We start from the raw sequence: 26,245 nt of genomic DNA, 5'->3' as shown, positions 1-26,245 counted from the left end.
CTTGCCTCATGGAGCCAGAGCCATCTAGGCTGCCTGGAGAAAATAGAGCTGAAGGGGCTCTGAAAACACAAAGGGAGGCACAAAAGTGAGGGATTATTATTATTCAAACAGATGCCAGGGGCTGGAGGAGGAGCTGGGGCCCCCAGTGCAGGGAGGCGGGGAGAGAGTTTCGTAGGAAGGGAGAGGTGGGTTTCGGTTGGGATTTTCTCACAGCCCCTTAAGCCCCCAGGCGTGGGTCTTTCTCAGGTGTGCGCAGGGTGGGAGCTGCATTAGGGCTGAGGGGGAGGTATGTCTGGCATGCGCCTGGGGGCCTGGCCCCCACAGCCGAGGAAGGAAGGGGGTCTGCTCAGGCACTGCACACCCCACCCCTACCTGTGCAGGTCATGGTGGCCAGTCGGGAGTGGGGTCTGGCCCTGGCACCTCGTGGAGGAGTCAGTCAGGTAGACGCTCACCAGGTGAGCTTGCCAGGGAATCCCAGCTGAGACTCCGCCCAGACTGCCATCAGCTGGGCCTGGGCTTCGGGGTGAGACTCCAGCTGTCCCATCCCCACAGCAGGTCACTGCGTGCCAAGCCCACTAGGTGCTCCACGCACCCTCACAGCCACATGGGGTAGGTTTCATCATTCCCGTTTTGCAGATCAGGAAACAGAGGCTCCATGAGGCTAAAGCGCTGGTCTAAAGCCACGTGGCTTCCCAGCCCGAGTCTGGGGGGCCCCATGTCTGGGCCCACTCTGCGCTGCCACCCTGCCTGCCTCCCTGTGGAAACCTCAGCGGGTCACACCTGCTTAGCGCCCCTGTTTCCTTGGCTGTAAAATGGGGGTGACAGGTCCAGTGATGGCTGGAGCTGGGGGTCGAGGGTGCCGAGGGCCAGGGTCTCACCCTTGTGGCTCATGGCCAGCAGGAAGGCGGTCTTCTGGGCTGTGGCTCTCCGCCTCCTCACTCTGAGTGGCAGACAAAGGAGGCTCCGGACTTGCATGAAAGCCGCGGAAGGACCCCCATCTCCCTGCCGGGGCCTTGAGCCTTTGGGCTGCCCTCGGCAACCTCGCGGGGGGCCCGCTGCTCCCGAGCCTGGGCTCCAGCCTTCGTGGTGGCGATATAGGTGGGGCCGGGTGCATTGGGGCGCCGCTCCGGGCGCACAGCATGCTGGGCGGCAGGGGGTCGCAGGGCCGCAGGGCACCCCCGGGCCTGCTGTTCATCCAGCTCTGCTGCCGTCCCCAGGTGTTTATTGGCGTCAACTGCCTCAGCACAGACTTCTCCTCGCAGAAGGGGGTGAAGGGCGTCCCCCTGAACCTGCAGATTGACACCTATGACTGTGGCTCGGGCGCTGAGCGCCTAGTGCACCGGGCTGTCTGTCAGATCAAGATCTTCTGTGACAAGGTAGCTGGGGAGGGGGGGGACATACCCTCCACTGGGCCCCGGGAGGGAGCAGGGCAGCCCCCCCACCCCCCCACCCTCCCACCCGCCTGTGGGGCCTCCCCACCATGCAGGGCCTGTCAGTCGCTCTCTCTCACTCTCCCTCTCCTTCTCTCTCGCTCTCATACTCTCTCTCGCTCTCCTGCTCTCACTCTCACTCACTCATTCTCGCTCTTGCTCTCTTACTCTCACTCTCTCTCACGCTCTCACTCTCTCGCTCTCTCCCTCTCACTCTTGCTCTCCCTCTCTTGCTCTCTCTTTCGCTCTTGCTCTGTCTCGGTACTCTCTTTCTCTCTGTCTCCCTCGCTCTCCCTCTTCCTCTCTCTCTTTCTCTCCCCCTCTCTTCCTCTTTCTCTCCCTCTCGCTCTCTCTCCCTCTCTCTCGCTCTCTTGCTCTCTCCTCTCTCGCTCTCCAAGCATCTTGCTCCCGTGAGCTGGTCATTGTGCGTCTGGGCCTCCAGGCGTATCCTCCTCCATCTCGGCACTGCCGTCTCCTCTCTGCCACCTTCGGAAGATCTACTTCTAGATCTCTCTGAATCTCTCTCCACCGTCTTTGTGTGTCTGCCTCATGTTTCTCTTCTTCTCGTCCCTCTTCCCTGTGCCTCTGCCTGTGCCCCTCTCTCCACGTCTGTCTCTCTCTCATGGCCCATCTGACCTCAGACAGGGCCTGGGCGGGCTGGACGCTGCTATCCCTGTTTCCTGGTCTCAGGCTGGCGGGGAAGCAGCTCTAGAAGGCTGGCAGCCCCGGAAGGCTGGCCCATATTTAAGACATGAGGCAGCCAGCCCCTGCCAAGACCCGTGGTGACCCCTTTCCCCGTCTTCCCCACAGGGAGCTGAAAGGAAAATGCGGGATGATGAGCGGAAGCAGTTCCGGAGGAAGGTCAAATGCCCAGACTCCAGCAGCAGTGGTCAGTGGAGACGGGCCAGGGGCTGGGCTGGCCTGGGACAACAGGGCGGAAGGAGATGACAGGGCGGAGGTTAGGGGCATGAACGGAGGGCCCCAGATGCAGTGCCTTCCTCCTCCCATCAGGCATCAAGGGCTGCCTGCTGTCGGGCTTCCGGGGCAATGAGACCACGTACCTGCGGCCTGAGGCTGACCTGGAGACGCCACCGGTGCTGTTCATCCCCCACGTGCACTTCTCCGGCCTGCAGCGTCCTGGAGGGGTGAGGGCCTTGGGCCGAGGAGGGTCTTGGGCCCCGGGTGGGGGCTGCTCCACGTGGGCTGGCCCAGAGCACCTGCTGCTCAGCTGATACAGGCCGACAGAGCTTGTATAGGGCCCGATGTTTTTTTACATCAACATGAAAATGCTCTTACCAAATCCCATGGGATTAAAAAAGTACGCATGTTCAGACAACGTTAGTGACCTTTTCTACTGTGAAGAGAAGGTGGTCGTGAAGAAACATTCATGCCTGGAGCGCACATGGAGGTTTCTGATGTCCGAGCCCCAAGTTACATGGCGGCTGAATCAAAGCTGGTGGGCCGTGGTGGTCCCAGCAGCAATTGTGAGCGCTCACTTTGCGCCAGGCACTGTTCTCGATGCTTCCCATGCACCACCTGCTCTCACCCTCCTCCCTACCTCCCCACTAGGTGGAAACTCTCATTCCCCCTGGATTTCTGAGGGGGGACATTGAAGCACAGAGACCAAACCACCCAGTAGGCGGCAGAGCTGGGGTTTGGACCCAGGCACCTTGGCTTCAGAAGCCGACCGAGCTCGTCAACCATAGCTACACCACCTCTCAGGCTGGGAGCCATCCTTTGAGGTGGACTCTGCTGGCCCTCCACGTTCCAGATAAGGCCTCACAATAAGTCAGTGGGGGAATCAGAGTTCCAGAGCTTGTGTGGTCATTTGCTTCCACATTAAACAATTTAGTAGACTTTCCTTCCGATAAGGTCCTCCCCCGGCCCCCGTGTAGGTAGGAATGTTTGCAGAAATAGCTCCTGCTGTCCAGGATGTGCCCAGTGCAGTGACTTCAAACAGTAAGAGATTATGGAACGGACAGAGCAGCCAGTGCTGAGGTGGCCTGTGTTGGCCATCTTCCCCGAAGCACTGCTGTGGCCCCATGGTCAGGTGGCTGCCTACCCCGGTGTGTCTCCCTGCCAGAGATGACTGCCCTCTTGAGATTAAGGGCCCTGTGCCCAGTCTGACAGCTGCTCTGTGGGGAAGAAGAGGGAGGCACACGAGGGTTTGCCCCTGGGAGCCTGGTTGGGGGATGGGGTCTGAATCCTGCCTTGGCCTCCCTGCCACGGTGTGCTGGCACGGAGGGAGGGGGCCTCTCTGGCAGGCCTGGTAGCCTCCGCTCATGAGACTGGTGATGACTGCACCGGGCGCAGAGTGCCCGGTGCACAGGAGGGTGCCAGAGAGGGCCCTGTCCCCTCCCCCTCTTCTTCCCGGTGCGTGGGCTCCCACTCCCCAGCTCCGGGCTGCAGGACAGGACGGTGTGCGGTCCCCAGCTCCGGGCTGCAGGACAGGACGGTGTGCGGTCCTGGCCCTTCTGGGTGAGCTGGGGCTCCTGGAGTTTGCCGCATTTCCTCAGCCCCATCTGTGTTCCCTGAGGCCCTGACTTCTTCTACCTGGGCTGGATGCTGCCTTTTGGCTCAATCTTTCAGCTCACTTAAGAGGACTTAAAGTGAGCAGAATGGGCTGGAAAGGCCCTGCAGCTGCATCTCCCTGCTGTAAAGATTGTGCCCCCTCCCCCCAGAGAGCCTCCAGCAGCGGGGGGCCCCCTCATCTTCCTGCACATAATGGACAATGTCTTTCCTTTTTATTGCAGGCCGTGCCCTCGGCGGGTCAGAGCAGCTCCAGCAGGTACAGAGAGAAGCAGCTAAGGGCCTCCTCACCCTCCACCCCTGCCCGGCCCCCTACAGCTTGTGCTGCCCCCCAAGCCAGGAACTGGGCAACTGGGTGCTGGGGAAGCAGCCATGAGACTCTTGCCCCTAACCCCCCAGCTAGAGTCCCGCTCCTTTCCCAGTGAAACTGCCTGCGATTTTATGGGTTGGTTTTATGTGAAAAGTTGGCGAATCTCTGGCGGGACACATGCTTGTAAAAAGAGAAAGAAGCAGCCTTGGAGATGGTAGTGCAGATTTGGAGGACGTCTGGGGACGGTGTGCTGCAGGGCTGGACAGGGGGTCAGCGCACAGCCCCTCGGGACTGCCCCCCAGACTCCAGGGGCCGGGCGAGGGGCCTGGTGCCTCTGGGCTCCTCAAGTCCTTCTCTCCCTCAGCCTAGAGATCTGTGTGAGGGGAGCGTATTGGAGGGGGAGCGTGGCCTGAGGCAGTGATGAAAGGGAAAGCACTTAAGAAAGCTCGTTTGTTGTTGATCTCAGTGTCTTCCCCTGTAAACTACTTTTCCTGAGGTGCTTTCACACCAAATGGGGTCACTTATCCCCTCACCACAGCCCCCAGTGGGGTCAGGCAAGCAGGGGTTATTGCTCTACCTGAGGGACCAGGACCAGAGGCTCAGAGACGTGAAGTGACTTGATCAAGTTCACACAGGGTTTATGTAGCATCGGCAGGCCGGAACCTGAGTCTGCCCTACTCTGAACCCCACATCCCTGCCCCCTTTCCCCACCTCACATGCAAGTGGATTCTTTCTAAAAAGAATCGTGTTGATGGTGAAACAACAGTCTGCATTCACCAAGGCCCTACTGTGCGCCACATGTGACTCTAAAAGCAGTTTGCGTGATCTCCTGCAGCCTCACCAGCTTTATGAAGTATTGTCATCATTACCTTACTGTCACCCCGTTTGATAGATGGGGACACTGAGGGACTAAGAGACTCACCCCGAGTCGCCTGGCTAGCGAGTGGGGTTTGAACCCAGGCAGTCCCAACTCCAGAACCTGCTGCTTCCCCCGCCATCCCTCTGCTTTGGGCCTGCCCTCATGGGACCTTCTGCACCTCTGGGGCCCCTTTGGACTCTGGGATCCCCCCGGGTTCTTTATAAGCCTCTCCCTGTCACCCACCACCCACAGGCTGCCTCTGAAGCGCACCTGCTCACCCTTCGCTGAGGAGTTTGAGCCTCTGCCCTCCAAAAAGGCCAAGGAAGACGATCTTCAGAGAGGTACCCTCACTCCCAGTTCATCCGCTCCCTGAGCCCTCCGCGTAGCCCCCAGCTCCCCGTGAGGCCTGCCCCAAAGCCTCAAACACCCATCCTGGCCCACGCAGCCAGGGCAGCACCCGTCCCAATAGAGAGCACAAGGGGCTGCTCCTCAGAGCGGGAGTGGGGCCAAGGCTGGAGGGTGGGGTGGGGGTCCGCAGGGCACCCAGGGTGCTTGGAGAGATGTCCATGGAGCTGGTGGGCTTATGCCTCCTCTGGCAGAGGCAACAGGTTCGTTATTTTGGGCAAGCCCCCCCCCCCACCCCCCCATTCTCTACAGCAGGTGGGAACAGAGTTGGGTTTCCATTCCTGGCTTTCTGGCTTTAACAGCCTAAATCTGTGACTTCCTGGGAGAGGGGGACATGCCCAAACCCCTGGGGGCTGCAGCTGATTATCAAGAAGAAACCAACCAACAGCTAAGATCAAAACCTTCCAGCAACCTTGACCTGAGCCTTGTACCACACTTGGTGTTTAAGACATCCTGTCCCTAGTTCCCCCACAACTCTAAAACAGAGGGTGGGGCCACCTCCATTTCCCATTTGGATAAAGTGAGGCTCAGTGATGGAAAACTACCTTCAAGGTCGCCTAGCTGGCAGGCGATAGAGCAGGGATTCCATCCTGCCCGAATGGGCACAGTCCGAGCAGGCCCGAGTGGGACCCGCAGAGCTGGGTGGTAGTTCCCATCTGGGCACAGACCCTCAGCAAGGATTTGCCCTTTCTGCAGAAATTGGTCTTCTGTTAAACATAATATTTTTGAAGCCTCCCCCACCCCCTGGGTGTTCCCGGGCTCCTTTGTCCTCCCCTTGCCGCTAAAAGCCACCCCTCTGCCTCTCAGTTCTGTTGTATGTGCGAAGGGAGACCGAGGAGGTGTTTGATGCCCTCATGTTGAAGACCCCGGACCTCAAGGGGCTGAGGAATGCGGTAAGAGGCTCTGTGGCCCACGCCCCCTGCCCCGGCCAGACCCTGCTCTGCGCTCCTGTCCCCTATCCCTCACCACACAGTTTTGACTTCCCTCAGGAAGGCACTGAGGAGGAATATGCCGGAACCCTGGCTTTCCGATGGCCCACCTGTCCCACCCCATGGGGGGGGCACCCCCAGGCCTGGCTGGTGGGGGCGTGCCTCTGTGATGTTATCTCCCAGCCAGAGCCCTGGCTCCACCCTGGGAGTCACACACACCATAAATCCTCCTTAATCTGATGGCTGCTGTCTGACAGGCCAGAGCTTTTTGTTGGCTTTGCAAACCTGTTTCTGTTTTAATGGGAATGAAACCCAAAAAGGCCAGGCCCCAGAGACACTCTTTTTTTCTTTTTCGGGGGGCCTCATTCCTCCAGCTCGTGGTTGGCTGGGGGGGCACTGGTGGGGGTGGCACAAAGTGGTGTTCGGGCAAGGAGACCTTCCCCAACCCCCCAAACTGCCAGAGAGTGGGTGAAATGACTCTGAATGAAACCCACAGCAGTTTTGTGGCTCAGCTAGAAACTGAGCAAACACAAGCCTCCGCCAGGGCCAGGGGGGCTTAAAGGTTGAACCAATGGGACAGCCAGAAGGTTCCAAGGTGGTGGGCTGGGGAAGAGAAAATGAACCCTGTAGTAACGCCAGCTACCTTACTAAAGACCCACTACAGGCCAGGCATTTTGTCAGGCGCGCTGCATTGCTAGCTCTCCATATTCTCTGAACAACCCCGAAAAGTGGCTACTATTATTATTTGTTCATTTCCATGAGAGAACAGCCTTCTCGCCATCAGGCAACCTGCCACAGCGGCTAAAGTAACAGAGCTGCAGTCCAGCCCAAGCTCTCTCCGCTCTGCTGTACCCTTCTGGTCCCTTCATGGATCATCTGCTCTGATTGATTGACACCAGCCATTAATGTCACTCGAACATGGACTCGGAATCCTTGGGTTGGATAGACCTAAAAGGGTCCCCATCTGGTATTTGAGCTCTCTCCCCAGCAGCTCTTCCAAAGGGGTACCCACTCTTGACTTGCCTACTTCCAGGGATGGAGAGCTCACCACCACACGGGGCAGCCCATGCTGTCTTCGTACAACTTATGTTTAGAAAGTTCCTAAGTCCTTCTTTAGGTTGAATTGAGATCTTCCTCCTGGTAGCTTCCAGCCATGTCGCCATCCAAGTAGAATAAGGACTTTCCTGCCTGGGAGGGATCTCTGTCAGGACAGAGAATAACCAAGCAGCTGAGCCTGATCCTCTTCCTAAAAGGCCTGAGAGGACCGCCTCAGCCTGAAGCCTTCGGTCTAAGCCTCGCTGCTGCTTCTAGGTGGCCAGTCACGCCAGACGGCACCCTCTGACTGAGCCTCTCACCAGGGCACAGACACAGGCTGGGCCTTCACTTCATCTTCTCAGCTCCTGGGCTGAACCACGCTGCGTGGACATCTTATGCTTGCTCCCGTTTTACAAATGGGGACGCTGAGGCTCAGCAAAGCCAAGTGACTTGCTCAGAGTCTGCACTCCTGGTGGTGGAACTGGGACCAGACTGAGTCTGTCTGCCCTAGAGGAAACTTCTGGCTGCCTGGTGAGAAGTGAGCTGGCTCTGGCTGTGCGAGCTCAGGCAGGCCACTCACGGACCTCCAAGCTGGGGGTTCCTTGTCCGCAGAACAAACACCAGTGTTCTGGGATGTGACGGGGCAGGAAACCCGGGATCTGGCCGGGCCCTGGGTGCACAGTTTATATTCGTGGAGCTGGGCACCCTCAACCACCCAATGGGGTTAGTAATTCTTGCCTCGAAGGGGACAATATCTGGGTGATCCCCCTCACCGCAGGGCAGGAGCATCCAGTGCTCCCCTTCTAAGAGAACAGCACTGACTCTCTGTGGAGGTCTGCAGGCCGGGAACTGCCCCGAATGCTTTTTATGGGCCAGTTTAGTCACTTCCAGCAGCCCTACAGGTAGGGGCAATGCCCATCTCTGCCTCTGGTTTTCCCAGAGTTGGCTGCTGGTGAGTGGGGGACCCTCAGCACTGGAACGATGTGGAGTCTGACTTGAGGCAGTGGTTGGAGGACCTGGTGGATGCTCTTTGGGATATTTTACACCCACTAGATGTGCAGTCCGTCAAGAGTTTGTCGTGATGCAGGAAGGCTTATAACATGCAACGTGAAGTAAAAAAAAAAAGTTATATAAAGCTATGTATGGGGAATATAAAAAATCTGCACCCATGGCCAAAAGATGGGAAAGAGGGCACCCAGATGTTTACCTCTTGGAAACAGGATTATGGACAATTGTATTTTTTTTCTTTGTATTTTTCCACAGTATGGATGTATGTTACTTTTATAATCAGGAAATAAAAAGATTACAGTATAAGAGGCTGGAATAGGTCCAGTTTGGGCAGCAGACAACAAATCCCCTACTGTTCTCTTCCAGATCTCTGAGAAGTATGGGTTCCCCGAAGAGAACATTTACAAAGTCTACAAGAAATGTAAGCGGGGGTAAGTGCTCAGTACAGCTCTTCCTCCCATCCCCCCTCGTTGCCCCATTCCCTCTAAAATCTTGGCTCAGGGAGCTCCCAGAGGGTTTGCTCTGCCCCCCATGGTGCCGAGCAGCATCTGTCCTTGGCTCTGTGGAGAGGGCAGGGGCTGTGGAATTGGCAAGGCCACCTGCCAACTGGGAAGGAAAGGAGTAGAAGACAGATGGAAGGGTCTTTAGAGATGGCAGGTGGAAGGCCAGTGCAGGCCCAAAGATCAGAAGACCCAGGTCCAAGCCCCAGGCCACTGGATGGCCAAGTCATTTGATTATAATGATGGTGATTGTGACTACCATTCACTCATCCGTCTACCATGTGTCAGATGTTGGGCTACACGTCTCCCACTTAACTCTCACAGCCACACTATGAGGTAGACACCATTACTCACACTTCACAGAGAGGGAAACTGAGGCTCAGAGGGGCTAAGCATTATTCAGGGGCAGGAGCAGCAGAGTAAAGGCAGGGAGGCAGAAGGGCCCAGCAATGCTGCTGCTACTGGCCGAGTCAGGGCCCAAGGAGGGAGTGGCTGGCAATGAGTCTGGAAAGGGTGCGGTGACTGGGTGTGGTTTTGAGGAAACCCAGCTGAGATGCTGCATAGGCCTTCACCGGTGGATCTGCCTGAGGCAGGAGGGGCTGAAGCTTTATCTTCCAGAGGGCTGGGCAGTGTGGTACCTACTGTGGGATGCTGGGGATTAGTGCTCAACACCACAGTGCCCTTAGCTACCTGCCCAGGAGAGCCTGGGCAGGGCGGGTACAGGGGGCCACATGGTGACTGCCCCCAAACTCAGTCCCCCCCCCAGCTCAGAGACAATGAGCTGGGCATTCACAGAAGTCCCTGCCCAGCCTAGTGTAAGGAATTGTCAGCACTATTCCCTGCCTGGAGGCCCCACTCCCAGCCCCCCGGCCTCCTAGCCCCCCAATGCAGCTCAGAGCCTGTCCTCCTGCTCTAGACAATGTAACTCCAGCACACTTACTTGTGGGTGCTCAGACATCACCTCGTGGCTACTGTCTGTGGGCTTTCCTTTCTTTAGGAAGTAAACGTCCTAAATGCCAGGCGGGTTTTGTACCCAGGCTGAGGCCCCATCCAGTCAGGCCCAGGGGCTGGCCTCCCACCCTCCCTCCTCTTTGGTTCCCACCCAGCCTCCCACAGAAGGGCCCGGGGGGGGGGGGGGGGGGGGGGGAGGAAGCTGTACAGTCCTGTAGACCCTGGGAAAGGACCCGTTTGGTTTTGATTGTATGAGTGTCTAGGTTTTTGTGTGTGTGTTTTTTTCTTCCAAGTTTCGGTTTCAAACTGGGGCTCACAAGCTCTCTGGAGCAGAATCCACCTCATGGCAGAGGGCAGGCTCTGTTTTGCCCAGACAGGCCCAGCCCCAGTTCCCCTGCGGACTAGTGCCCGTGCCCCCCTGGCTGCAGCCCAGTCTGTGGCCAGCCTCCCTGACAGATCCCACCACAGGCTGGGCTGAGGGGCTGGGAGATTTTGTGTGTGTGTGTGTGTGTGTGTGTGTGTGTGTGTGTGTGTGTGTGTGAGAGAGAGAGAGAGAGAGAGAGAGAGATTGAGATTTGGGGGGGGGAGTGCATACAAGGATGCCCCAGCCCCACTGGCAAAGTTGCAGAGCTTTCCCATAAGCCCCTACGGCTCTTTAAATCCTAATTTTAATAGCTCCCATGTGTGGAGCACTCACTATGTACCAGGTGCCAGACTAAATAAATGACTCCCAGACATCATCTCATTGACCTTTGAGTTTGGTATGATTATCTGTATTTCTGTAGATGAGGAAACTGGCATTCAGAGTTGGTCCCAGGGTCACAGCTAGTAACTAGCAGAAGGAATCCCAGCCTGCCTAAAGCCTGTGCATGCACCCACTATTTTATCTTGCCTCCTGCTTCTTCCTCTAACTGCTAAGCAATGTGCAAATAAAGGCCTTTTATTTGCCTAGCCCCATGGCCCAGGCCATCACTCAGTAGCCCTTCGGAGGCACCCTATAGCTCATACACAGCCTGGACCATGAAGACCTCGGGCCTAGAATCAATCTGTGATACTTAAATGAGAAGAGTCCGCAAAAAAACCTTTTGGGAGAGGAGAGGCGAGGCTCATTTGCCATGTCCCTCCGTGTCCGACTCCTCTGCTGAGGAACAGAGAATTCTAATCATGGCCTAGTTTATTTTCACAGAACCCTCCTGAAAGTCCTCTGGACAAAGGTAGATAGAATCAGCTTTACAAGCACCACTGAGTGCTTGAAAGATGAACAAATACACTGTTTTGCTGGCAGCTGGCCAAGGGTTTGGGGCAAACCAGGACAGAAGACAGCTAGAAGCTGGCAAGTGACAAGAGGCCCACATTCTGGGGCACTGGTTCCCCACCAGCCCTGCTTTTCTGGCCCAGTTGTCACTGAACTCTGCGGGGGAAGGGGTCTATGGGCTTGTCTGGGATACCTTGTGTGGAGGTGTGCACCCCGGCCCACTGGGAGCCCCGCTGGGGAGTGGGGGGGAGGCAGCCGTCAAGTTCCTGCATGTAAGGCACACACTGCCTGGCACCTAGAGGCGCCCCATAACTACTACTGTCGGAAACACATGGAAACCTGGCCACTGACAGAGCACTCACCCCTCTGGCCCAGCCCTGATCTCCTCGGATCTGTTCCCAGCCTGCAGCCCCCAGACAAAGATCCCTCTGTGAGATGAAGGAACCGCTGATGGGACCCAAGGAAGTGGGAGCCTGTAATTAGACCCTGGCTGTCAGCACCCCAGCCTGGGAGCCTGAGCCCAGACCTCCTTCCACAAAGCAGCAGCATCTGGAAGCTGCTGTACAGATGGCCGGACATAGGCCGTAGGCTTAGGCTCCCTGCTTCTGCAAGGTCTCCGTCCTCCGGACCCGGGGGATGGCAGGGACAAGCCTACTGCCTCCCCAGGGGTCCCCCTGGAAAGCAGATGGCTGCCTGCTGGGAGCGGTAGTCTGAGATCTGCAGCCCCCCATTCCTGCCCTACTTGAAACAATCTCGCCCCCATCCAAACTCTCCCCCAGACCTGGCTTTTGCCTTTCTCATATAGGCCACTTCCTAACTCATATTTATAGGGAGTTTTTGTTTTTTTGTTTTTCTTTCTAAAAAACGGTACAGTGGAAAGAGACAAAAGTCTAGAACTCAAGTCCTAGCTCTGCCATCTATAAACTGTGTGACCTCAGGCAAATGACTCTGCTTCTCTGAAGCTCAGCTTTTCCATCTATCAACTGGAGTAACAGGGTTCTAAAGCTTTCTTTTCCCAGGCCCCACTAGAATACGGACTCATGGAAGGCATGTAGGGCATCCTCTAGGTCTCTGTGTGGAGCAAGACCCTGCACACGGAGAGGCCTCAGTAAACACTAGTGGGGTGGATGGATGAGGACCGCCAACTCCATTACAAAGGGACAGCTGGTGTGGTCGGGCCAGGGAGGCCCTCACAGTGACTAGGACGCTCTGCGGAGGGCTGCAGCATGGAGGCCCTGCCCCTCTCAGGTTGGCCCAGGTCCTAGCCTGAAGGGTGTAGCGGGGAGAGAGCCGAGCCCCTCATGCGTCTTGTGCTATCCGTGAGGTTTCCACTTCGTGGGGGTGCACGAGAGCAGAGACTCAGGTGGCACCTGCCTCTGGCTCAGGCAGGCATGCCTGAGTGACACATCGCAGCCTCCTACTGAACCCAGGCCACACTGGTCCACCCACCGTGCCTCTTGCACTTGAACTCTCACGTTGTGTCCGAGTCCCATCTGGCCTAGGGGCCGAGGAGTACTGTGTCCCTCCCAGTCAGTCTGCTGCAGTAGAGAGGCCGTGGTTGGAGGAGTGGCTCGGCCCCTTGGGAGCCACTCCCTCCACCGTAGGTGGGACAGTGAATACCCACCTCTGCTGTTAGGGCGGTCAGGAGAAAGTCCGAGAGGTGCCTGCCATGTTGTGCGCACCCGATAGGTAGGAACCAGTACTATCATCCTTGTCACCCAGAGGCCTGGCCACATTCTAGACATATCTCCTCTTCTCTTCCAGGATCTTGGTCAACATGGACAACAACATCATTCAGCACTACAGCAACCATGTCGCCTTCCTGCTGGACATGGGGGAGCTTGATGGCAAGATCCAGATCATCCTTAAGGAGCTGTGAGGCCCGGGCATCCATGCCCTCGGACCCCCTGGGGCCGGCTCCAGGCAAGGAGCCCTCTGGGAAGTGGCCCCATGCCATACCACACACAACGTCTCCTCATGCCTCAGTGCTGTTACTTGAATGTCCTCCCTGAGGGAGGAGGCCCTCATATTGCAAACCCACAGATGCTACGGTCAGGGAGGGACCTGGGAAGTGTCCCGATCTGAACCCCAACTCATGCTTGAATCTACACTGGATTTCCTGCCAGTGCCTGCCCAGCTAGTGAGAGTGTCGTGTTGGTTCACATCCCCATGGCCTGTCTCCTTCTCGGAAGACCCCATTCTTTCTGCACATCTCCTGGTTGGCTCTTCACCCTCCTTCCCAAAGCTGCCTTGAATCTTGTTCAGCTTCCATTCTTGATTCTTCTATCAACTTCAGACTGAGGATTCCTTATATTGTTGCTCAATTAACTTTGATTTTCAGTGCAAACAATTTGTAAATGTCACCATAGTGGAAACACTCTCTCTCCTGGATTTTGTCAATACAAGGTGTAAATAATAATGCTCATTGATTGGAACAAAGTGGCTGCTGTATAAAACAACTTCCGTGCCTGTGCCTGTTTGCTGATGTACACATTTCTTATTTACAATTTCCATTTATGTTATATATATATAAGTATATATTGTATATACATGCAACATTTTATATTTTTCATGGATACATTTTTATCATTTCAAAAAAAAACGTGTATTTCACATGCTTGGACTGTTGTTTTTTTTTTTTTTTAGCTGTTATTCAATTATGCATTTTGTATACTCACATGGTATTTAGTAATAAAATTCTACCTATGTATTACTTCAAATACTACACTTGTTCCTTTTGTGAAAGTCTTCCCAGAAGAGACGGTGAAAGCAGACGAGGCCTGCTTCCTTCTGTCCTGTAGGTGGTTAACCCTGGACCCGAAGGCTGGTGGTGTGTACTGGGCACCCAAGAAGCAGTGGTGCCCCATGGAAGGCAGTGGAATCCTGACGCTAAGATCTCGGTCTTGCACTGTCCCAGGGGCCGAATGTTATGACCTTAGGATCATTGACTAGAGAGACAGAGAAGTCCTGGAAAAGGTCCAGGATGGCCTTGCCAAGGACCTCACAGCTGGGGCCAGTAGGCAGAGCCCAAGGCTGGGAGCCACGTGACCTGGCTTCTTGGGCCAACTCTGCTCCCACGTGCTGGGCCAAGTCAGTTGCCCTGCCGCTGACTCAGCAGCTCCCAGAAGTGGGTGCTCCCATCTCTTTCCAGCTCGGCATTCAGTGACATCAAGGGGGAGTAGTTACACCCCAGAAACTGACGGCTGCTACAGACCCGGGCCTCTATTTCTTCTAGGGAGCAAATGACAGATTAGAGCATCTGCCCACCTTTCCTTCCTTCCAGCCATCTGTCTGTCCTTTTCCTTCCTTCCTTCCTTCCTTCCTTCCTTCCTTCCTTCCTTCCTTCCGTCCATCTGTCTGTCCTTCCTTCCTTCCATCCTTCCATCCTTCCCCTCCTTCCCTTCCTTCCTTTGCCCCCCTCCTAGCACACCACCACCTCTAGGCCTGTTTCTTCAGCTGTGAATGAGGGGCATGGATCCTCACAGGTGTCTGTACCGACCATCCTTAGAGCGCCAGAGCTGATGGGTGGGTGTCAAAGGCCACCTGGACCAGGGGGAGGGGACAGCTGCAGCCCCTGGGAGACCCTCCCACCTTCAGTCATTAGGCAGATCTGCTTTTCCCCTTTTACCCATTAGGGTTTCCCATAAACTTTTGTCTGAACAAAAGTTTTAAAACGTCTGGAAACCACAGATGCCTCCAAAGGCCTCTCAGCTCTCACAGTCAAGAGCCAGTAGTCCCAATTCCCGCCAATGGCCTGGAGTCAGGGCCAGGGCTAGGGTTAGGCCACTGAAGCACTAGCCTCAGGCACAAACATTAGGAGGCATCAAAGAGCTTAGTAATCAAGAGAAATTGATGCAGTGTGTGTGTGTGTGTGTGTGTGTGTGTGTGTGTGTGTTTTAAATAAAGGCCAAAAAAAAAAAAAAAAGTCCACGATGAACAAAATACTAAAATTTGAAGCCAGGATCGGTAGTGCTGACGTCTCCTTTGGCCTCAGACGCCAAGAGGGCTTGCGTGGCAGGGCCCCAGGTACCCTACAGGCATCCAGGGCGGCTGCGTCCGTTCCAGCCTCACTACGGCTGTGACATCGCCCAGGATGCCAGAGCAGGGTGATGTGTGAGGGTGGAATGGCAGTGTGGGCAGAGTGTCAGCACACGCCAGCACACCAGAGGCGCTCAGCTTCTCTGTTCATTTCCTTCCTTCTTGAGCTTCACGTCAGCTCCCCTCCCAGAAGCGGCTGGGAAGCAGGCAGGTGGTGCTTCTCCACCCTGGTTTGCGCCTTGGAATCACCTGAGCAGCTTTTACCCCTTTCCCTACTGCCCAGACCCCACCCCTGGAGCATTTATTTATTTTTTAAATTTTTATTTATTTTTAAGCTCTACACCCGATGTGGGGCTCAAACTCATGACCCTGAGACCAAGCATCACATGCTCTGCCCCCTGAGCCAGCCAGGCGCCCCCACCCTAGAGCATTTAAGTCAGAATTTCTGGAGGTGGACCCAGACAGACCTCAGAACTTTTTAAAGCACCACCCCCACCTCCCGTGATTACAGTGTGCGGTCAAGGTCGAGAACCACTAGAGAGGCCATAATTACACAGGCCTTGAAGCCCGTGTCACCTGTTCGTGTCTGGCTGGGTTGCTGCACACAAGGAATCAGTATCCACGCAAATCCTGCTGCGGAGTTCGGGAAGGGAGCCGGGCAGCTCCACACCGCCGCACATTCAGCAGCTGCAGTAAGGGCACCAGGGCTCAGCTCTGCTCAGCAAAGCACCATGTGAGGGGACCAGGGCTGTCAATGCCTACAAAGGCCATTTGGGCCTCAAGGAGAGCTCTGCCCTCAGAGAAGTCAAGGAGCAAGGGTACCCCCTCAGCCTGCCAGCTGCCATGCTAGGACCATCTTTCGCTCCCAAGAGTCAAAGGGGAGAGGAGTGAAGGTAAGTCCTTTCCAAACAGGAGTCACTTTGGAAAGGTGGCTGTCAGCGGGTGGTGACAGCCCCTGCCTGGTGGCTCTCCCCTAGAAGACAAATAGCCAGTGGGGGAGGGAGGGATGAAGGAGGAAAGCAGGTGTGAGGGATGAGTGAGGGAATCAGGAGGAGGGAGGAAGGGAGGGAAAGATGGAGGGAGAGGTGAGGGAGGAGGGCATATAGGCAAACAGCAGATGAGCGAACAAACGGACGGCCAGAGTTGAGCAGTTAACTGTATTTATTAGACCCTCGCTACCCTAAGTGTGGTCCGTGGATCAGCAGCATCGGGATCGCCTGGGAGCTTGTTAGAAATGCTTACACTTAAAACTAATACACTGTTATATGTCAATTATATCTCAATTTTTAAGAAAAGAAAATTAAATGCAGATCCTCAGGCCTTGCCCCAGACCTATAGGATCTACCTTCTATAACCAGATATCTAAGTGATTTGCATGCACGTTAGAATTTGACAAATACTTTATTAAACTATCAGGGTACCCTAACCCTAACTAGACACCTTATAGCTGAGAACTTTAATATGGACACTAATGCCCAGACCCTACCTCATGTCAATTAAATCAGGACTCTGAGGTTTGGGGCCTGGACAGGCTATCTCTATAATAGCCCCCAAGGTGATCCCTATATACGGCCGGGGTTGGACAGAGCTGTAAGCAGCTCATGACACCTCAAGAGAGGCTAGACGTGGTCAAGACAGACCCTCTGAGCTCAGGGCCTCAGCTCTAGTCATGTCTTTGACAGAACGTGAATTCAGACTGTCCACGGGCAACCCTGCCATTCTTATCCCAGAGCCCCCCCTCTTTCTTGACCGCAGCTGGGGGGGCTCCTCTAGAGAGAGATGATCTTTACCTGCTGGTGCTCAGCCCAGCTACCCGAGGGGAGGAGAGGCCTGTCTTGTTTTCTGATACATTTCTCAGCCTCTGCCCACAGACACTCCAGGGATGGCAGCTTCTGGCCCAATGGTCCCCTAAAGGTCCCCCAGGGCCAGAGGGACAGAGAAACCAAGGCGTTGGGGTCTGGCCCCATTGTCAAGAGTCTGGGGTCAAAGAAAGGTACAGCTTCAAGTGCCAACCTCGAAAGGGTCTTCCAGAATGTCTACAACCCAACTGGACAATGGATGGCCAGCACAAGTTTCCATTAGCCCCAACGAAAGATTTCAAGTTGCAAGATGGTTGCAACATCTCAAACCAATAGATTGCACATTTTAAAGACTTCCAGGATTCTGTTGAAACTCTGCAGACCTGGCGACAGCTGGCTGCAGCTTGTTGGATGCCCGTTAGCCGAGCAGCTGCAGCTCCCACACCCCACCCCTGCCTGACCTCCCTACCCAGCTCCTGGAAGAGTTGCCCTTGGGGCCTGGAATTTGAATCTGACTCTTTTCCTTCGAAGAGAAGCTACTGACCTAACAGGATGGGAGCACGAAGTGTCCTGCCTCAAGGTTCAGCCTTGTATCGCTCTCACCAGGTACTCCGGGCCGCCTCCCACTCATCCCCAGCAGCAGGTACTCCCAGGGATCTGAGGGTCACTAAAAGGCCAGCTTTTTCACAATGCAAGAATTGTTTTTTTTTTTTTTGCAAGAATTGTTTAATTGGATATGATATTCTATTCTTCTCTCTCCCTCTTCCTCACCCACCCGTCCCCAAAGGGAGGGCCAGCCAGCGGCCCTTCTGATGGGGCCCTTCTCCCCCCTGGTTCTTTGTGAATCTCTTCCTCTTACCAGGAGGAAACTGATTTGGCAGGCCAGAAAAGATCCACTAAAGACTGTGTCACACTGGAGCAGGAGGTCTGGGAGGAGACAGAGGCCAGGCCTGGGGACAGGGGTGTCCCCGTGAAAGAAAGAACCTGCAAGTGCCAAGCAGTGCGTGGCCTCCCTGCCCCTCAGAATCACTGATCCAGGGCCCGGGCTCCAGCAGGCTCCTGCCCACCTGTGCGGTGGAATACCGAGCCACAGAACGGACGTGGTGGCCTCTCTCGAAGGTGGGAAATGAACACACGTGACCACGGTGACTGCCTGCCATGCTCTTCCCGAATGTGAGATATGAAGGCTTAGCTGGGAGCAAGGGCCCAGGCGGCCCCTTCGTGTCTGTCACAGGCACTTCTGGGCCTTCCCAGCTCCTGAACTCCAGGGGAAGTCTGGAAGTCAAGGCCGAAGGACCAGAACATGCTTGGGCTGCAGGCCCATGTGGTCCATCCTGCAGGTGCTTTCTGGACCCCATGGCTCAGTACCAGGCTTCTAGATGGGGGATCTGCCATTGGCCAACTTCTCCGTGGAGTCTGAGCTTCAGAAGCCCCTCACATCTGTGGGGAGGCCTGTGGAAGCCAGCAGGGACAGGTGCGTGGTGAGGTAACCAAGGGAGGCTCTGTCCACTTCTCAATTCTGCTCAGGAAACTGCTGGAAGCAGTAGAAATGGAGGTCCAGTCTCTAGGGGGCAGCTCAAGACAAGGACAAACGCAGGAGCCCAGCTCTACACCAGCTGGGGGCAGGGGCAGAGCGGCCCCGGGCAGCCATCTGTCACGTACGAAATGGGCATCTCTGAATGAACGTCCTGGGAAGCCTGGGTAGGGCGGCTGGTGGCCAGGGCTCTCCTTGAGCTTGCGTGAGGTCCCTACAACACTGGGATCCATTTCTTGTCCTCATTGTAGAGAAAGGACTGCTTTCCGGGGAATTCTGGCCTGTAGGTGGCTGTGGAGAGAGAGACAGAGACAGTATTAAGAGTGAAAAGGCCAGTTGCTCAAGCCCCTGGCATTCTAGATCAGAGCTGGGAATGCCAGGGGCACCCCTGTCCTAGCCCCTATATCTTACAAGAAGGGAGGCAGAGAGGGACTGGCCTGGCCAAGGCAGGTCTCTGGTTTCCAAGCTTCTTTAACTCCCTGTAACTTCTTTAACAGAAGAAAATTTACAAAAGAGCTTCCTATCAGATTTGAAAAAAATATTGAGTAAAGCAATACTTTTTAATGAAGCAAGGTGTCAGCTTGGTGGGGTTGTGTTTTCATTGAGTTCAGAAATTTCCAGAAGGGGGGCCTGGCTGGCTCAGCTGATGGAGCCTTGAGGTCTTGATCTCCGGGTAATGAGTTCAAGCCCCACACTGGGCATGGAGCCTACTTGAAAAAAGCCGGAGGGTGGTGGTGGTGGTGGCGGCAAATTTCCAGAAAAGTGAAAGCCATGACGACTGCAGGCATATTCTCTAGGACACCAGCTGCCAGGACCATATAGGGGTGAGTGGAAACACTCAGGCTGATACTGACTTGGTTAATGAAGGTCCAGGCTGATGGGAGCTCTTGGCACTCCAGGCGGATGTGTACTCACTGGAAGCCAAGAAGGCAGATGTTTGCATGTGGCTTATCCCCAGGCCACCCCTTAGGGAAGCCCACCTTGGTGCAGGTGACCACGGCAGCAAGAAGTGGCCTGCCCCTGTGTGCAGCATGGAGAGGACACTCAGGAAAAGCTCCTTGGGGCCTGGGCCCAACAGGGTCAGACAAGGATGCTCACTGGTCGCCCGGCCTCCTGGAGCCCACCACTTTTTTTTTTTTTTTTAATTTTTTTTTTATTTATTTATTTATGATAGTCACAGAGAGAGAGAGAGAGAGGCAGAGACACAGGTGGAGGGAGAGGCAGGCTCCATGCACCGGGAGCCCGACGTGGGATTCGATCCCGGGTCTCCAGGATCGCGCCCTGGGCCAAAGGCAGGCGCCAAACCGCTGCGCCACCCAGGGATCCCGAGCCCACCACTTAAATGGAACCTTAGCACATTTGCCCAACCAAGCCTGACCAGGCGACCCCAGGCCTCTGCAGCCCTCTTGACCTAATGACCATTTATACATTTCCAAGGCCGAAGCTGTCACAATGACTTTCTCTGGCCTGTCCACCTTACATTTTATTCACCTGTATGTTTGGAGCGGAAGGTATCTCCCCTGCCAGACGGACACCTCGGGGGGTAGGCACCAAGCTAAGTCACCTTTGTCTTTCCAGGGTGGGAGCATCATAGTGCTCCCTGAAAGATGGAATTAAACAGACCGGGCAGCCAGCTCGGCTCAGCCTTCCTCCTCCTCCTCCGGCCTGCCTGCAAGCACACCTGTCAGTCCCTAGCGCCACCAGCTTGGGCCAATGTCACAGGGGGTGGCAAATAGCTAAGGGGCTCTGAGAGAGCTACAGAGAGGTCGGGGAACACAGAGAGGACCCACTGCAGTAGGTCCTCGTGCTATCAGCTTTCGGGGAGGTCCTAGAGGTGACAGGGTCCCACCTTGGGGGATGGCCTTTACAGATGGACTTAGCCATCTGTAAAAAGGCTCACAGGGGCTGCTCCAGTGAACTGGCCCTGGCGTGTTTCATGACAACAGGGCACGGAGGGGAAATAGCCTGGTGCTTTGCTCTGCTGCTGCTCCCACCGCCGCTCAGTGCGCATCTTGTTCTCCAGGCCCTCCCCAGCTGTGAAGTGATTTGGCCAGATCAGGCCAGTGATTTAAACATTTCTAAGAACGTGGAATTGTTGGACAATCTGACAAAAGCTATGGCCTCTTTCTCCCAAAATTAATATCTTCGTGCTCCAAGTCTGCAGGCAATTTCAGGGCCACAGCCTCCCTCTGGAGCTTGGACAGCCACGATTATTAGCCACGAATCCCTGGCCTGGATTAACTCTAAGAGCCCTTCCACCTTAAAAACAAAAAACAAAAAACAAAAAACAAAAAAAAACCCTTTCATATCCTGAAAGTGCAAGCTTAAATGTCTTCCAGATGGACTCTAACCTCTGTACCCTGTTTGGCAAACAGCCCATAAATCAGTGACATTTGATGGCCCAGGAATGACAAACAATTCCAAATTTGGTTTTTACGATCATTTAAAACAATCCTCTGACCTGGGCCCAGCAGGCCTGCCTGGGACGGGGCTGCCGTCCACCGGCCGGTGTTGGACACGAAGGACGCACTGGAGATGAAGTGCCTGGGCGGCCCCTCGTAGTCCACGATCTCGTACTGACCAGGGCCTGGGAGCGGCGGCTTCGGGGGCAGGGGCAGAGGCTGCGCAGAGAAGGTCAGGATGGGGTTTTTCCTTCAGAGAAAGACAAAATGTGAAGTTAGCACTACAGCAGTCCATGGGGGAGATGGTTGTTTTTAGACCAAGCCAAGACCTGCCCTGCCCCGAGCTGTCTGCCCAGGGATGGGACAGGGCACCGGGAGATGTGGGCAGAGCCCTGGCTCCACTGCTAGTGAACCGGGGGGCCCTGGACCTCACTTTTCTCTTCTGCACAAAGTTGCTTTTAAAAGTACTTACCTCACAGGCTCGCTGTCAGGGTTCAGTGAGATGATGCCCCTAAAGCAGTGGTCAGGGCAGGGCCCCGCACAGTGAGGGCACAGTACACGCTGCTGTGGAGGATGGTGCTGAGCTGATCAGAAACGGCAGACGTGTGCCAGCTCTGATCACGGGGTAGGGCCTGGCTGGAGCTCCATGTAAAGGACTTTGGCCTCACGTGGGCTCTATGGGAAGAGCCATATGGGTGATCCACTTGTGACGTCTGCCATAGCCAGGAAATGGGACGAGGCACCCCAAATTCCAGAGATTTGTCATCCCAAGACCAGTGGATCTCCAAAGATCTCCAAAGACCATGCCAGCATTGACATTTCAGAATCCCACTACATATCTTCCTGGCAAGGCAGGATATGGGAGGGGAAAGATTTTGGTTGGAAATCAAGAGCCCTCTCCCCTATCACTTCTGTTGCAATTGTTCCTTTTTAGGCTTATCTCTGCCCATCAGGAAAGGGAGTCTTTTACATCCCGGATTGAGAGGATAAGTGAAAGATAAATGGAACCCGTAGTGGAGCTATAGCTCCATTGCTAATTCACTCTGGGCCTCAGTCTCCCCATCTGCAAAATGAGGAGATTGGACACGATATTGTCTAGGGTCCCTTCCAGCTGTGACCATCCACCAGGCCATGGATAAAGAGGTCCACTGGTGGGGGCTCCTGGGTGGCTCAGTCACTTAAGCATCTGCCTTTGGCTCAGGTCATGATCCTGGGGTCCTGGGATCAAGTCCCACATCAGGCTCCCTGCTCAGTGGAGAGTCTGCTTCTCCCTCTGCCCCTCCCTCTCCTTCTCTCTCTTTCTCAAATAAATAAAGAAAATCATGGAAAAAAAAAAATAAGAGGTCCCCTGGTTGCCCAGGGAATTCTGGGATTGTTATGAGAATCACACTCCTCTCCGGCCGTGCAGTAAAAGGGCTGCTCACTCCCACCTCACACCTGAAGCTCCTTGGTTTTTCACCAAAGGAAAGGGAAAGTTCTCGGAGCACTGAATAGCCACAAATGGCTCACCCCAGTTTGAAGCCAACACAGAAGAGGGGATTGGGATTCCTGGCTGCTGGTACTCTGCGGCCCTTTGGCCGATACCTTTGGAAGCAAAGGCATTTTTAAACTCAGAGAGCTAAAGGGGACCTAGAGATGTCTTATCCAACCTCCTTATTGTGCTAAAGCACTTAGTGCCCAGAGAGAGAAAGCGAGTCACCCAACGTCACCGAGCAAAGGAGTGGTAATGCCAGCACCAGAACTCGAGTCTCAAGGGCCTGGCAATTTGGGGAAGGCACCATGGCAGAGGGGAGTTTTTGAGATTTCGAGTCATACAGACCTACACCTGAATTCCAGTCATCCCACTTACCGGCTGCGAGACCTCAGGCAGTTCCCCCTCTTTGTAAGGGAGTCGCTGAATGGAGCAAAGAAGGCACCTAGTGCGGCGCCAGCCCACATTAAATGCTCAATAAAAGTAGCTGTTGTTAACATGATGGTCGTGCCAGGCACTGCCTGCTGCGTGGCCCCAGAGGCTAGGGGGCCCCCTCACACAGTCACCCCGAGGCTGGCTGGCCACTCCCACTGCCAGAGGAGGCCGTTGAAAGTCCTCGTAAATCTGCTTGAGCCTCACATCTTCTGATGGGAGGAACAGCTGGCCTGGTTGCTTATAGCTTATATTTAGAACAAAAGTGCCCACAGGAGACAGAGAACCAACCTTACCTCTTTCCTCCCCTCCAGCTGACATGGAAGAACTGGTTAGAGTGTGTGACCAACCACCTCTCCCCTTAGAAATAAAAGCTGGCTTCTCCTTGTTCTGGCTTGTGTCACCCCTTCAAAGCACCCCCAGAAATTTGATGAGTGTGGAACTGGCATCATTGAGAGACAGGCTTGAGTCCTTGAAGCTGGAGCTGGAATGAGCCAACCACCGCATGACCTCACCCCATCAGTCTGGGTCACCCCCTAGCTCCGTTCTCTGAGGCGGCCATGACGTGTCCCTGTTCCTCACCAGGGACAGCCTGCAGGAGGCCGGGCCACTGTCTCATCAGGATCCTCGGCGAGAGGGCCTAGAGACATCCCTTGCTCAGGAGAGCCTCAGCACCAGCAGCTCAGCCCTCTGGATCTTTACAGAGCAACCATGTGCCAGGCACCCTGGGGGGCCCACACTGTTCTGTGATAAGACACAGACCCTGAATGCTTCCAAGGGCATGACAATCTCCTGCTAGTGACAGTGATGGCTGGTGACAGCTTAAGGAAGTACAGGCTTTGTACCCGGACAAACTCGGGTTGGACTCAGCACTGCCCCCCTTGCTGTGTGACCTCAGCGAAGTCTCAGCCTCCGTACAGCTCAGATCCTTCATCTGTGAAATGGGGGCATAGTACCTTCCACCCAGGATTGCTATGGAGGTTAACTGGTGCTTGTATTATTTTTTTTAAGCAGGAAATATTAGAATAGAGGCAAAAACACTGCTCTGAGAGGTGGGGGTGGGAGTGGGGTGAGGAATTCCAAATTAAGTGAATCCAGAAATCTACCCTAGAAGAGATAACATTTGCCCTGAAAAGTAAGCAGGAATTCTTCAGGTGGATAAGGGGGCATTTCTCGCAGAGGAATCAGCGGTGCCAAAGCACAGCTGAGGCACGAGCTATAGCTGCGTGTGGCAGGAAGGGGGACAAGGAGGCAGCGGCTGAGCCTCCTAGACCGCCTTCAGCCCTTCAGTGTGCCCATGACTTCTAGGTGGTTCACCTGTTTCTGACCATCGGCCCTCGCAGACCCCAATGAGAAGCTAAATGAGTAGCTCGCATTTATGGTCTCTCAATCCAACCTAACCCCCTACACCCCTTGCTCCCATGTGACCTTCCAGAAGCCCCCAGCACAACACTGTTCCACCACTCCATGCCTTTGCCTGCGCTGTTCCTTCTGCCAGGACCACCTACATTTCCTGCAAACTCTGGTCATTCTTCACCTCTCACATCCTACAGGGCAACTTCTTTGGCCTCCACCACCACCACCACCACCACCCCCTGCCCTTCCTGTGGCTTCCACAGAGCAGCATGGGTTCCAGAGTCAGCTGGACCTGCATGCCACTCCTTGTTCTACACCTTCATCTGTGCTCCATGAACAGTGCCGCCCTGCAGGGCCGCTGGGAGCAGAACGCCAGGTGACATCCATGAAAGCTCTCAGCATGGCTGGGCCCTCGAAACTTCAAGCCATTCTTCTTTTCTCTGCATAGAACATGCTAGGTTTTCAAACACTCTATATGTGCCTAGTTCTTTAAACCAAGGGACTGCATCTGATTCATTTTTGAGGTCCCATCCCCATTCCCCAGGACATTTGCTGAACTGCAGAGAAAAACAGAGGGGCTGCGGCAAGTAGGGGAGCCCAGACCTCTGAACCCCACCTGATAGTTTTATCACCATCCAGGGCTGCTCCCTCCATGGCGAGGTGGGGCTGGGCAGATCACAAAGGTCTGGCTGGATCAAACCCGGGGCAGTCCTCAGTGCATTGTGACCGGGGCTTTTATGAGCCTCATTGCTCAGTTATAAAAGCCAACCTGGTCCTGCCCCATAGAAAGAAAACATCTATCAAAGGCTCTGAGTTGGCCACAACTGGATTAAGTATGTTTGCAGCTCCCAATGTGAGCTGTTTGCAAATCGCCCAAGAATAATGAATGTCTCAGAGGACTCAGCAGGTCACTCGGGGAAGGCATCCGAGACCCTCGGGACACTCCCAGACACGATTCACTCTGCCTCAGGGATTCCCAGGGTCGGGAGGGATAAAGGGGCAATTTTTTCTCATCATTAAAGGGCAGCCAGTTGCCTCTGGGGTGGAATGCAGCATCTGTTTAACAGAGTAGAGGGTGACAGATTACAGCCGCTTGGGAAGAAGCATCCCATATCTAATTGAAAATCCCAGGGGAACTTTAGGTGGGTCATGATAATTACCCAAATTGGAGCGGGGCCAACAAGGTTTGATTCTTCAGCTCTGGCTGTGGCAGGACAGCGTGTCTGTGCAAAACCAGTGGCTTAGAAACTCCAGGAAGTAGATCAAGGGTTAGAAAGATGTCAGTGGGCGGTTCCCCTCGCTGCTGGTGAGTGTGCGTGGAAGGCAGCACCCGGGAGGGACCAGTTTGATCTCCAAAAGTCCTTATCCTGACTCACCCTGATTCACTGAGTCATCACTGTGACAATATGAAGCTGACACTTCACTTCTCTCCTAAAGCCCCCCTGATAAATGCTCTTAGCTTTGAGTAGGCAAGCTGGCCACAGCCAAGGGACACCTATGCCCTGTTCTTAGGCTAGAGAGCCCAGAAGTGGTCATCCCAACACCCTGCCAGCCCTTAGCACAGCATCTGCCCTCCAGAGGCCACTCAAGAAGCAGCAGGTGAGTACAGAGGACCCAATCACATACCTCAATAAAAAGACAAGTTACATGTATCGAAAGCTTACCGGGTACCAGACCTGGTGAGTTTTGTGGGTTTTCTTATTTTATCCTTGCAAGCACATTACCAAGCGCTCATTTCACAATTTAGGGTTGAATTTGAATTCCTGGGTTCCCAGGCTCCCAGAGCTGGTGAGTGAGGAAGGTGGGAGGTTTAACCCTGGCCCGACTTGGAACCTGTGCTTATACACATCCACTAGGCCCCATGGCCTCCACAGCCTGTTCTCAGCTCTGGGGCCAGCGACAAGAGTAAAGACAAGACAAGCCCATGCCTGGCCCCTGCTAGCTTCCTGAGCAGTCCCAGACATCACCCAACCCTCAGCTCCCTGGGCTTCACTTTTGTTGG

At 54.8% G+C, this 26,245-nt stretch overlaps 2 protein-coding genes across 8 annotated transcripts in view; one reads left to right on the top strand and one right to left on the bottom strand.

Moving 5' to 3' along the window:
• Nucleotides 1-13,826, top strand: part of GRHL3 (grainyhead like transcription factor 3) — a 33,757-nt gene extending 19,931 nt beyond the window's left edge. For both annotated transcript variants that reach the window (XM_041767302.1, XM_041767303.1), the window contains exons 9-16: nucleotides 1,218-1,376; nucleotides 2,241-2,319; nucleotides 2,442-2,575; nucleotides 4,184-4,218; nucleotides 5,381-5,469; nucleotides 6,341-6,426; nucleotides 8,872-8,936; nucleotides 12,976-13,826. In XM_041767302.1, coding sequence (XP_041623236.1) covers nucleotides 1,218-1,376; nucleotides 2,241-2,319; nucleotides 2,442-2,575; nucleotides 4,184-4,218; nucleotides 5,381-5,469; nucleotides 6,341-6,426; nucleotides 8,872-8,936; nucleotides 12,976-13,090 — 762 coding nt within the window. In that variant the 3' untranslated portion in view covers nucleotides 13,091-13,826. The remainder of the gene's footprint in view (nucleotides 1-1,217; nucleotides 1,377-2,240; nucleotides 2,320-2,441; nucleotides 2,576-4,183; nucleotides 4,219-5,380; nucleotides 5,470-6,340; nucleotides 6,427-8,871; nucleotides 8,937-12,975) is intronic.
• Nucleotides 13,827-16,414: 2,588 nt separating this feature from the next.
• The window catches only part of STPG1 (sperm tail PG-rich repeat containing 1), a 50,783-nt gene continuing 40,952 nt past the window's right edge, over nucleotides 16,415-26,245 (bottom strand). For all 6 annotated transcript variants that reach the window (XM_041768339.1, XM_041768345.1, XM_041768340.1 and 3 more), the window contains 2 exons: nucleotides 21,044-21,234; nucleotides 16,415-18,873 (listed from right to left, as the gene is read on the bottom strand). In XM_041768339.1, coding sequence (XP_041624273.1) covers nucleotides 18,797-18,873; nucleotides 21,044-21,234 — 268 coding nt within the window. In that variant the 3' untranslated portion in view covers nucleotides 16,415-18,796. The remainder of the gene's footprint in view (nucleotides 18,874-21,043; nucleotides 21,235-26,245) is intronic.

Source organism: Vulpes lagopus, chromosome 8, assembly GCF_018345385.1.
Source record: "Vulpes lagopus strain Blue_001 chromosome 8, ASM1834538v1, whole genome shotgun sequence".
In the NCBI taxonomy this organism is placed as follows: domain Eukaryota; kingdom Metazoa; phylum Chordata; class Mammalia; order Carnivora; family Canidae; genus Vulpes; species Vulpes lagopus.
This window is presented reverse-complemented; position numbering and strand designations above follow the sequence as displayed.